General features: G+C 45.3%; 1 protein-coding gene across 4 annotated transcripts in view; it reads right to left on the bottom strand.

Annotated features, from left to right (window-relative positions):
- LOC140731971 (serine/threonine-protein kinase 38) overlaps positions 1–13348 on the bottom strand; it is a 106060-nt gene that overhangs the window by 28337 nt on the left and 64375 nt on the right. For all 4 annotated transcript variants that reach the window (XM_073054014.1, XM_073054010.1, XM_073054011.1 and 1 more), the window contains exons 5-8: positions 12645–12728; positions 6887–7010; positions 2546–2700; positions 1658–1760 (exon numbers count right to left, since the gene is read on the bottom strand). In XM_073054014.1, coding sequence (XP_072910115.1) covers positions 1658–1760; positions 2546–2700; positions 6887–7010; positions 12645–12728 — 466 coding nt within the window. The remainder of the gene's footprint in view (positions 1–1657; positions 1761–2545; positions 2701–6886; positions 7011–12644; positions 12729–13348) is intronic.

Below are 13348 nucleotides of genomic sequence, written 5' to 3'. Positions count from 1 at the left end.
ACAAAGGAAATAGATAATCACTGCTAAAAAGATGAATTCTCAATTGTATAACAAACAGTTCCAATCTCTTTAGATACTGGCACAGGGATTAAAACACATAGTTTGGCTCAGGCACAGACCAAACACAGATTTCTATAGAAACCTAGCCCATGGAGATCCCAGACATCCAGGAAGTTATCTGGGCACTATTGACAGAGTAGAGGCGGGACCAACCAGACATAGACAAGGTAAAACAGGGAAGGTGCAGCCAATGAAACTCTGGGAAAAGGAGAATAAGAATGCAAAGCCAACTATTTCATTTCTAGTAAGGTGGTGGTGCATTTGGACACAGCAGTCTCTCCGGAGCCAACCAAAGGCTGTCTTTGCTGTCTTTTTTATGATCGCAAGGCAATGCTGGACATTAAGAACTTCAGGTACTTTAGGCCTCCCCATCAGCGACCCGCTCATTAGTGGGGAAGCTGGACTTGGTGCGGATTGCGTTACTGCCTGGAACAGGAAGGCATTGGAGTTAGTGCGCAAAGGTGCTGTGCAGTCTAACAGTGAATGATTGTCCCAGATGTTTCTCCTGTGATCACAAGACCATATTGGACATCGATAATGTAAAATGCTGCAGGTCCATTTCCCTTGTTTATAGGCGAGACAAATGGCGGGAGGGCAGTGTGGCCTCGTTTGGAGAGAGGACTAAGCTTCAAGCTTGCCTGTTGCAGCAGTCCAGGAGAAGAGACGCCAGAGGCGGTGTAGCATAGCGTCCATGCTGGGGGTTGGCCCCACTCATGGGTGCTGTCATCCAGTGTTCGATCAGTGGAAGGACAATCCGGAATGTGTGTGTACATGCCACTGCAGACTGCTGAGATATACTTGTTCTTATTGATAACACCCATGCACCGCGTTCCTGGTGCTGTACGTGACTGCTGGCACTATGTTTTACCCCCTGGTCCTTGTTTGGCTGTATTCATGGATATTCATGTATGGTTGAATGATAATTAAACTTGAACTTGTACCAAACAGGGGGAGGGGCAAACCAACAGGGTCACAGCAAGGCAAGAAGGTCCAACCACCCACTCAAACCAGAACACGGGTCCAGCTGACAGGTCCAGTAAAGACTCGAGTCAGTATGCCTGTTTAGCTTTGCACACAATCTATTGATGAGGATGTATGTAGGGTGGATGACTTCTCACACAACACAGAACTCATTCCACAACCTGCAGACTCACTTTTAATGACTCTACAACTCACATTCTCAGTATTCCTTTTGTCTTCTTGTGCATATTGGTTGTTTGTCTGCTTTTATGTATATATTTTTTGTAAATTCTATTGTATTTTTTTATTTTCCTGTAAATGCCTGCAAGTAAATGAATCTCAGGGTTGTACATGGTGACATACACGTACTCTGATAATAAACTGACATTGATGAAGGCCTCTCCATTTCCACAGATGCTGCCTGACCTGTTAAACTTTTCCAACATTTACTGCTTTCATTTTAAATTGCCAGCTTGTTTTTTTTTAATTCTCAAGTCTTCGTGGACAGGCATTGCCTTCACAAACATTCACCTTAACATACAAAGGTTGTGAAATGACAGGCAGCTACAAGGAAGCACCCAGCAGCTGCGAATAGGTTACAACACCAAATGTTGATTCCATGCTGTGATCAACTTACTGAAGTCGCTTGGCAGACTGTGACTGAGGTTTCGGTAGAACTCCGTCCTGTGAGCTTTCTTTAGACCTGTGCACAAGCCAAAGTCAGACAGCTTAACATGGCCCTGGAAGAAAAGCACAGCAAGAGGCTATTACACCACAGCCATCACCTACAACAGCCCTTCTTTACACCCTCTGCAGCCCCAGAGGTGCACTGGCTTCCTAGATGTCAGCTGGAAGAGAGGAGTTTCCAAATGCTTTGTGATATGCTGCAGACCAGGTGCTTATAGCCTCCTTCACTGCATTCTTGATATAGTTATGTTTCTGTTCTTTATTTTGGATGATTGACTCCAAATTAAATTGAATTCTAATTCACTTTCTGCTTTTGCACAACCCAGGCGTTTATGTAGTTTGCCTGGGTAACTGCTTAAAGCAGAGCTATGTGTGACCGGCAGGGGAGAGGTGGTTAAAATTCCTGGAAGAGCACATCAAGGAAGGTAGTCGAGGACAGTTTGCAGAGTATAAATGGGGCGGCATGGTTAGTGTAACACTATCACAGCTCGAGCGAACATCAATTCCTGCCACTGTCTGTGAGAAGTTTGTACATTCTCCCCGTTGGCCGCTCCGCTTTCCTCTGGGCGCTCCACTTTCCTCCCACAGTCTAAAGGTTAGGTTACTGAGTTGTGGGTATACCATATTGGCACAAGAAGCACGGCAACCCTTGGGTACTGCCCCAGAACAATCCTCAGACCGTGTGGGATGTTGACACAAACGTCACTTTTCACTGTAAGTTTCAATGTACACGTGACAAGTAAAGTACAGACTTTAATCTCTCATCTCCATGTCACAGTTGGGGTGCATTACCCTGCGAGTGCACTTCACCGCATTTATGCATTACCCGGACACACACCTTGCTGTCTAGGAGCAGATTGTCTGGTTTGATATCCCTGTGGATAAAGCCCATCTGGTGAATGGAATCGATGGCTAGCACGGTCTCAGCAATGTAGAACTGCGTCTCCTCTTCACTCAGTGTATCCTTCTTCATAAGCAGAGTCATCATATCCCCTACAGAGAGGCAACAAATATTTAGAACAGAGAACATGACAGCACAGTAGAAACTCTTTGACCCATAGTGCTGGGTCAAACTTTTAACCTACTCCAATTTCAATCTAACCCTTCCCTCCAACAGAGCCTTCCATTTTTATATCACCCATGTGCCTATCCAAGAGTCCTTAAATGCCCCTACTGTATCTGCCTCCATTTGTTTCTCCACACACCCACCATTCTCTGTGTAAAACACTACCTCTGACAACACTCCATTACACTATCTTCCAATAACCTTAAAATTATGCAGCATCATATTAGCCATTTCCACCCTGAGAAAAAGACACTGGCTATTTACTCGATCTATGACTCTTTATCATCTAATACAACTCTATTGAGCCATCTCTCATCCTCCTTCGCTCCACAGGGAGAAGTCCTGAGCTCACTCAACCTATCCTCATTAGACACACTCTCTAATCCTGGTAAATCTCCTCTGCACCCTCTCTAAAGCTTCTACGTCCTTCCTGTAATGAGGTGACCAGAACTGAACACCATACTCCAAATGTGGTCTAACCAGGGTTTTACAGAGCTCCAACATTACATCGTGACTTTTGAAGCTCAATCCATTTGACAGTGAGGAGTGAAGCAGTAGGCAGATACAATGGTCAGTTCAATAAGACAAAAAATTGTCCTGTGGAACCTAACTCAGCGATGTGCAAGGTCAGTGAATTTGGAAAATTGTCCTGCCAAACCTAACCCAGAAATGTGCAAGGTCAGTGAATTTGGAACTGTTTCTTGTTAAACCTAACCCCGTGATGTGAGAGGTCAGCGAATTTGGAAAATTGTCCTGTTGAACCTAACCCTGGTGAAGTGAGAGGTCAGCCAATTTGGAAAATCATGGAATGTACACAGCAATGCGCGAAGTCAGTGAATTTGGGAAATCGTGGAATGTACCCAGCAATGCGCGAGGTCAGTGAATTTGGGAAATCGTGGAATGTACCCAGCAATGCGCGAGGTCAGTGAATTTGGGAAATCGTGGAATGTACCCAGCAATGCGCGAGGTCAGTGAATTTGGGAAATCGTGGAATGTACCCAGCAATGCGCGAGGTCAGTGAATTTGGGAAATCGTGGAATGTACCCAGCAATGCGCGAGGTCAGTGAATTTGGGAAATCGTGGAATGTACCCAGCAATGTGCGAGGTCAGTGAATTTGGGAAATCGTGGAATGTACCCAGCAATGTGCGAGGTCAGTGAATTTGGGAAATCGTGGAATGTACCCAGCAATGCGCGAGGTCAGTGAATTTGGGAAATCGTGGAATGTACCCAGCAATGGGCGAGGTCCGTGAATTTGGGAAATCGTGGAATGTACCCAGCAATGGGCGAGGTCCGTGAATTTGGGAAATCGTGGAATGTACCCAGCAATGTGCGAGGTCAGTGAATTTGGGAAATCGTGGAATGTACCCAGCAATGGGCGAGGTCAGTGAATTTGGGAAATCGTGGAATGTACCCAGCAATGCGCGAGGTCAGTGAATTTGGGAAATCGTGGAATGTACCCAGCAATGTGCGAGGTCAGTGAATTTGGGAAATCGTGGAATGTACCCAGCAATGTGCGAGGTCAGTGAATTTGGGAAATCGTGGAATGTACCCAGCAATGTGCGAGGTCAGTGAATTTGGGAAATCGTGGAATGTACCCAGCAATGTGCGAGGTCAGTGAATTTGGGAAATCGTGGAATGTACCCAGCAATGTGCGAGGTCAGTGAATTTGGGAAATCGTGGAATGTACCCAGCAATGTGCGAGGTCAGTGAATTTGAGAAATCGTGGAATGTACCCAGCAATGTGCGAGGTCAGTGAATTTGGGAAATCGTGGAATGTACCCAGCAATGTGCGAGGTCAGTGAATTTGGGAAATCGTGGAATGTACCCAGCAATGTGCGAGGTCAGTGAATTTGGGAAATCGTGGAATGTACCCAGCAATGTGCGAGGTCAGTGAATTTGGGAAATCGTGGAATGTACCCAGCAATGTGCGAGGTCAGTGAATTTGGGAAATCGTGGAATGTACCCAGCAATGCGCGAGGTCAGTGAATTTGGGAAATCGTGGAATGTACCCAGCAATGGGCGAGGTCAGGGAATTAGGGAGATGCAGAATATAAAGGAACATATAATAACGGCAAAAGTCTGATAGCTGAAGTGGAACTTTGGAGTAATCCACATCCTTAGAAGTAGCAGGACCTGTCAACAAGGTAAAGAAAATAAAAGCACCAGATGTTTTTCTTTATTAGCCAAAGCATGAATATTAGAATGGCTGGGCTGAGGCAATATTAGATGCAGCACTGCTTGGGCCACAGCTCGTGTACTGTATACGGCTCAGGTCAGTGATATTTAGGAAAGAAGGGATTACAATGGAATCCAGCGGAAAATGTTGAGGATGTTGATTGGGACTGAAATATTTTAACTTTGAGGAAAGATTCCTCAGTGCCACAATAGCGTAGTGGTTAGCGTGATGCTACTACAGCTTGGCATTCCAGAGTTCAGAGTTCAGGGTTCAACTACTGCTCTGTCTTGTAAGGAGTTTCCTCATATCCTCCCCGTGTGCATGGGGTTTTCCCTGGGTGCTCGGGTTTCTTCCCACAGTCCAAAGACATACCCGGTAGGTTAACTAGTCATTGTAAACTGTTCCATGATTTGGGTCGGGTTAATCAGAGAAGCGGGGTTGCTGGGGTGACATGGCTCTGAAGGCCAGAAAGGCCTACTCCACACTATAATCGCCAAATAAAATAATAGATTGGAGAGACTTGAGTTGTTTCCTCTAGATATGAAAGGAAGCTCAAATAAGATGTCAAGAATAAGGTGGCTGGGATTAAACAGAAAGCACACATTTCCCTTAACAAAGGAGTCAAAATAAGGAGGCTGAGATTTTGGGTAACTGAAGAATCAGCACAAATGTCAGCCAGCTTGCCGAGTGACCATGAACTGCGGTTGGGGAGCAAACATAAGGGAATTGCCAATCAGATACAACATTTTCAAGACTGATACTATCCTCTGGGTCTGCCTGACGATGCATCTCTAACAAATACTGGAGTTAATTGTTCTCCAAGACCAGTACAGATTTCAAATTTATTGACAAGATAGAGGTAGGTGACTTGAGAAGAACCCAGAACATACTGGTGCAATCCTACACAGCCATCATAGGACAGAGAGCATCCTCACATCAGCCATCACTGTCTGGTTTGGTACAGCACCCTCTCACAATACACAAAAACTGCAGTGAGCTGACAGGTCAGTAGGAAAGGTCACTGGCTGCAGTCTACCATCACTGCAGGACGTGTACATGAGCAGGCAGGAAAAATCATTGCACAGTACCCACCCTGTAAACTCTCTTTCCCAAAATCTCCCTTCTGGACCCCCACCACGTCCCAGTAGTTAATCTAATCAACCATTCTAGTTATCCCTTTACCTCTCCTCCATCCATTACCTCTGCCACTGCACTGCAAATACTTTAAACCACTTTTTATTATACTGGTTACCATGTAAATACAAGCTGATATTTCTGCACGTTTTAAACCATATCTGTACTTTATGGTCTCTTTTTTATATTAATTCTTTATAATGCATTTATCATTTACTGACATACAGCATCGAATAGGCCCTCCGAGCCACGCTGCCCAACAAGCCCCCTATTTAACCTTATAACCCGTATGTCGTTGGACTGTGGGAGGAAACCGGAGCACCCGAACGAAACCCACGCGGTCACGGGGAGGATGTACAAACTCTTTGCAGGCAGTCACTGGAATTGAACCGGGATTGCCTGTACTGGAAAGCGTTGTGCTGACCACTATGCTACCGTGCTGCCCTGTAATTGTTGTTTTGCTGCATGTCATATCAACACACCACAGCAAACTCCTAACACATATGGTGAACAAAGATGATCCTTGAAATTAGAGCTGAACCATTCACTAAGTAGCTCCTGACACAAAGGACACCACAAGGGGGCAGCTTCTCCTTCTCTCTCTCTGCCCTCCTGGTTAGCTGATAGAGGGCAGTGGGCCATGCTTCTCCTATTCTCATGTCACCGCGTGATCGATCAGCTAGCTGCATGTGCACTCACCGCATTCTCATAATTACTCTGACACAGTACAATGTGATAGGAAACACATGGGAATGATGGGGAACAGCGGTGGGGAGGAGGTGCAGGAGAACACAGCACTTACCTCCAGGAAGGAACTCCATGATCAGGTAGAGATTGAGCTTGTCCTGAAAACTGTAGAACATTTTCACCACCCACTGACTATCAGCCTCCACCAAGATGTCCCGCTCTGCACGGATATGTCCAACCTACGGCAGAAAGGATGATGATAGTGTTACTCAAATTACACAAGGAGACACAATGTTCTCCATGTGACTCCTGAACACAAAGACAACTGCACAACCATTCAGCAGAACTGAAGTTCTACAGCCTGCGTTTCCTCTGAAAAGAAGGCCCAGCTCTACCCAGCGGACATTAATCGGTTAGATTCTAATTCTTCTATTCCCCTTATTGAAAAATAAGGGGAATAGAAGAATTAGAATCTAACCAATTAATGTTAGGACGTTTCTCCTGTAAGAGAATGATAGAGGTATGTAAAATTATGAGGGTATAGATAGGGTAAATGTAAGCAGGCTTTTTCCACTGAGGTTGGGTGGGACTAGAACTACAGGTCAAGGGTTAAAGGAGAAAGGTGAAATGTTTAAGGGGAACATGAGGGAGAACTTCTTCACTGTGAGAGTGTGGAGCGAGCTGCAGAAGTGGTGGATGTGGGTTCTGGTTTGATGGCAACATTTAAGAGCAGTTTGGATAAGTACATGGATGGGAGGGGTATGAAGCAGACTGGTCAATGGTTTGATGTGGACTAAGTGAGCAGAAGGATCTGTTTCTGTGTCTGACTATTTCCAAGCTATTCAGACTCCCCTTTATCAACCCATCTGATAACAAAGTCAGCACAAAGAGATGAAACTGATAACTGCAGTACCCTCATAAGCCAGGCTGGTTAACAACTGCTCCAGTAGTGGGACTAGGAGGTTTCCCATTCTAATCCAATGACATGACTTGGGAAAACAGTTAGGCATTCTGAGTTGAACACCTACACTGGCAGAAATGCCGTTCCCCGGGATAAAACCCAAAATTTAAAGCGGTGCTGGTGAAACACAGTGACAACTTGCCGGCAGCAAACAAAACTACTAACTACTTTATTAATCACACATTTTTCTGTAAAACTATCACTGCAATCAATAGCCTGCAACTTCCTTTTCAGAGCTGAGCTTTCGAACTACCTACAGAACCTGGCGTTTTCGTGATGTAAACTGAAGGTGCACGACGGTTGCTGCATGGCGTGTACGGAATAAGTTGAGGCAGCAGGGCCCAAGCCTGAGAGTGAGGAACAAGACAACGTTTGTCTGATTTAAGCCCTTAGCTGGATTGGAAAGGTCAAGTGCGGCCCAATTCGAAGTCCCCAAGAGCGTATCAAAGTGGCAGGGCCTGGGCCCAAGAGTGAGCAACAACCTGCTAATCAGCCAGTTTAAACACCAGGCCAGGGTGTCAGGGCCAGAGGAGAGGAACAAGGCTGGTGTTCTGGTCACTGCTCACGAGGTTTACTCATCTCTGTGCTGAACTGAGGCTGTGGCCTGCAGCTAACAGGCCCCTGGATCAGCTGCAGTGATGACCAGCTTCCTGGCTGTGGGCTCACCTTCATGAACTTCAGTTCCGAATGAGCTTACTTTTATTGCTTGCACAATTTGGTTTTTTCCCTGCACATTGGGAGGGTGATGATCTTTTTCTTAATGGGTTTGTTACGAATGTGCCACAACGCTGAGGGGCCGAAGGGTACAAAGTAGCCCCCTCCTTTTTGAGAATCGCAAGATCGCTATTAATTCGGGTCTGGGACCCAGGAAATGAGAGAGAGACACGCAGAATCCACAAGGGTTTGGAATGTGTGTCCTGGCCTCAGCGATACAAAGCCACGGATAACGGCCATTGTCTCTTGGAGACGGAATTGTGTATTGAGTACTGTACTATTCATTGAAGCCCTCAGGGAATGACCAGAATGGGCTCATTGAGGGATTGCATCATCCCAACCTGACTGACATCTGAGACCCCGTGAGTAAGGATAAAAGAGGGTCTGGGGAACAACCCCTTCAGACGCACCAGGAGAAACGCTAGAAATCCCGTGACAGCGTTTAATAGCGACAGCCGGTGGGGGCCTGCGTGCCTCCTTTTCCATTTGCCAAGGAATTGGCGGGCCTTACCACGGAAGAACGGCTTAGCTAAAGAAGAGGCCACCAACGAAATTTCGAAGGATCGACATCATAAAAAGGAAAAGCTGGCAAGTTCTAAAAATCTGTCTCTCTCTCCAACCAAAAAGCTGCAGCCTGAATGAACTGAGTGACTCTTATATTTCCATCGGACAATACATTATCCCCTAGACAACGATAGAGCTATTTCTTATTGATTATTATTATACCCGCGTTTTTAGATTTACTATTGACGACATATATTATCTGTATGTTTGCATTGATATTATTTTTGTGTATTTTTATCAATAAATACTGTTAAAAATAGTACCATCAGACTTCAACGGACCTCTCTATCTTTGCTGGTAAGTGACCCAGTTACGGGGTTCGTAACAGGTTCTATTGGGTTTTTTTGTGGCTGTCTGTAAGGAGACGAAGCTCAAGGTTGCAAATAGTGTACATATGTTGATAATAAATGTACTTTGAACTCCCCACCATTGAACACTTGACAAGGAGCGCTGCCACAAGAAAACAGCATTCACCATCCAGGACATGCTCTCTTCTCGCCACTACCATTGGGTAGAAGGTTCCACACTATCAGGTTCAGGTCTCAAATACCAGGCTCCTGAACCGGAGTGCACTACTACAAATCACCTCAACACTGAACTGATTCTACCACCTGCAGTATCACTTTCAAGGACTCTTTACTACTCATGTTCTCAGTATTTCTTTTACTTGCAGTTTGACTGCTTTTGCACACTGGTGGTTTGTCAGACTTTATCTGTTTATGTTAAGTTATTCATGAAATTCTATTTTATTTCTTTTTTTTCCCCTCTGTAAATGTCTGCAAGAAAATAAATCTCAAGATTATACATGGTAACATGTACATACTTAAGTAATAACCTTCTCTACACACAGCTACACACATAAAATGCTGGAGGAACTCAGCGGGTCTATGGAGCATCTATGGAGGGAAATAAACAGCTGACATTTTGAGCTCTGAGACCCTTCATCAGGACTGCAAAGGAAGGGGGAAGAAGCCAGAATAAGAAGGTGGGGAGAGGGGAGAGGGGAAAGAGTACAAGCTGGCAAACTAGTTAGGAGTACAAATACCAGTGAACCCCAAAACTCCACAATCTTATTCTGGCTTCTTCCCCCTTCCTTTGCAGTCCAGTTGATTGTCTAACCCCCTCCATAGATGCCGAGTTCCTCCAGCATTTTGAATGTTACTCTGGATTTCCAGCATCCACAGAATCTCACGTCTACCCATAGCCACTAGCTTCAGTTCACATCAACTCTGAATGTGCTTGAGGCTAGAGTGGGAGAACAGTGGCAAAGGTGAAGTTGACACGAAGGTTGGTGATGTGGATAGTGTAGAAGGTTGCCTTCTGTTACAAAGGGACATTGATAGAATGCAGAGCAGGGCTGAGAAATGGCAGATGGAGTTCAACCCAGAAAAGTGTGAAATGATTCACTTTGAAATGCTGAGCTTGAAGTACAAGATTAATGGCAAGATCCTTCTCAGTGTGGAGGAACAATGGGATCTTGGTGCCTCAACGTTGCTGCGCAAGTTGATGGGGTGGCTAACGTATATGATGTGTTGGCCTTACTTTTAGTTGGGGGGGATTTCATTCAAGAGCCATGAGATAATGTTGCAGCTCTATAAAACCCTGGTTAGACCACACTTGAAATAGTGTTCAATTCTAATTGCCTCATTATAGGAGGGATGCGGAAGCTTTAGTGGGTACAGAATTAATGTACCAGGATGCTTCCTGGTTTTGAGAGCATGCGTTATGAGGATAAGGTGAGCGAGCCTTAAGTGAAGGAGAATGAGAGATGACTTTCTAGAGATGTACAAGATAATAAGAGGCATTCATTGAGTGAACAGCCAGAGATTTTTTTCCCCAGGGCAGAAGTGGCAATGCAACAGTGTAGAGTGATGACAGAGGTAGGTGGTTTTTTTAAATATATGGAGAGTGGTGGGTGCATGCAACACGCTGCCAAGGGAGGTGGTAGAAGCAGATACAGTAGGGATCATTAAGAGGCTCTTAGACAGATACATGGACGACAGAAAAATGGAGGGCTGTGAGGGAGGGATTGATCTTAGAGTAGGTTAAGAAGTCAGCACAACACTAAATGTACCAAAGAGCAGCAATATGCTGTAACGTTCTCTGATCGACGCTTGCAGTTTGGTACCGTCATCGGCAACTCCTGGGGTCAACACTGAAGGTTAAAGCCCAAAGTTCAAGTGGAAGCTCAGATGTTGGGTCCCGATGGCTGGAGTCTATGAGTCCATTAGGGGCTGGAGGCCCAGACGCACACGAGAAAGGAAGAGAGAAATACACAGACACACGGAGACTGGGTGAGAGGAAGGAAGGGGGCTTGTTGTTCTTGTTCTGATGAACATGGTGGACATGCTATGTTGGCGCTGAATGTAAGGAGATACTTGTGGACTGCCCTGAGCACATCCTTAGATTGCGCTGTTAATGCAAACAATGCATTTCACGTATGTTTCCATAAGACCTTAAAACATAGGAGCAAAATTAGGTTATTTGGCCCATCAAGTCTGCTCCATTATCCCTTTCACTCCCATTTTCCTGCCTTCTCCCTGTAACCTTTGATGCCCCGACTAATCAAGAACCATCAACCACCCGATGACTTGGCCTCCACAACTGCCGATGGCAATGAATTCCAGAGATTCACCATCCTCTGGCTAAGGAAATGTAACGTACCTGTGAAAAATAAATTAATCTGAACCTGTGTTCTGTGAGGGATGAGACTCCTTTGGGAACAGGATGGACTAAGAAGCGCCTGCATATTCGAAGATCTATTCTCTCAAAAATATTACATTACTTCCATGCTGAGATTTTATAAGGCACTGGTCAGACTGCACTTGGAGCATTGCGAGCAGTTTTAGGCCATATCTACGAAAAGATGTTCTGGCATTGGAGAGAGTCCAGAGAAGATTCACAAGAATAATTCCGGGAATGAAAGGGTTACCGTATGAAGAGAGTTTGAGGATGGCTCTGGGTCTGTACTCACTGGAGTTTAGAAAAATAAGGGTGTATCGGATTAAAAGCTATCAAATATTGAAGGCCCTGACAGAGTGGATGTGGAGAGGATGTTTCCTATACTGGGGGTGGGGGGGGAGTCTGGGACCAGAGGGCAGAGACTCAGAATAGAGAGATGTTCATTCAAAACAGGTGAAAAGGAATTTCTTTAGCCAGAGGTTAGTGTATCAGTGAAAGTCATTACCACAGACCCGCTGTGGAGGCCAAGTCACTAGGTCTATTTAAAGCAGAGGTTGTTAAGTTCTTGGTTAGTAAGGGCGTCAAAGGTTCTGAGTTGGATGATCAGCCATGATCATACTGAATGGTGGTGCAGGCTCGAAGGGCCAAATGGCCTACTCCTGCACCTATTTTCTATGTTTCTGTTACAGGGAGAAGGGTAAAGAATAGGGTTGAGAGGGAAAATAAATCAGCCATGATGGAATGGTGGAGTAGACTCAATGGGCTGAATGGCCAGTTTCCATCTCTTATGGACTTATTCAGCATAATGGAGCACACATTTATTTCACAGATACGTCCAGCAGCTCGACGTCGGGGAGAGGCTCGTGGAGACATGGTGTGAAGAGCTCTTCACAAGCCCCTCGCACCCATAAGAAAGGGGGAAACACCCTCTGGAAGTGATAGAGCCATCTACCTGTTCCTTCTCCAGCATGTCAGACTTGCGCAAGATCTTCATGGCATAGATGTGACCCGTGTCTTTCTTCTGCACAAGACGCACCTGCAAAAGGCAGAATCCACTCACTAGTTAGATCTCAGTTTAGCTGTTAATTACAGCACAGCCTACCCAGTCCATTCTGGAGACTCAAGTGCAAAATTCAAGGCTGACCCAGCCAAGACATGACCCACAGGAAACGGCAGTACAGAAAAAATGTGAACAAGTCTGCCCCCTCAGGTTACAACCAGAAATCGGTAGAGTGATTGATGAAAAATGTAGAGGAACCTTCCCACTGTTTTGGCCACTATTTACCCCTCTAAGAGTACGATTAGAACACGTTACAAGTGTTTGTGGGATCGTGCTATGTGAATACTGTCCTTGTGCATCCAACAGTTCAGTGGCAGCTACAATACTTAAAAACAGCAGATTCTGCTCCATTGGGCCATTGGTTAATCCGGGCAGCTGCTTATTTGGGACACATCTTAAAGAACATAAATTAATTGAGAAAATAGCTGGGATTCCCTTCATTTATTTGAGACGTTATTCCACTTAATTGGGACAAGGGACTGTAGACGAACAGTTTCTAACTGTTGCATGCACTTGTGTGATTGCTGGACATAACGCAGTGCTTGGAGCGAAGAGTTTACAAATGGCGTCAGTTGTATGTGCTTGTGTTATGTTAT

The sequence above is a fragment of the Hemitrygon akajei genome, chromosome 8 (assembly GCF_048418815.1).
Source record: "Hemitrygon akajei chromosome 8, sHemAka1.3, whole genome shotgun sequence".
NCBI classification, from domain to species: Eukaryota; Metazoa; Chordata; class Chondrichthyes; order Myliobatiformes; family Dasyatidae; genus Hemitrygon; species Hemitrygon akajei.
This window is presented reverse-complemented; position numbering and strand designations above follow the sequence as displayed.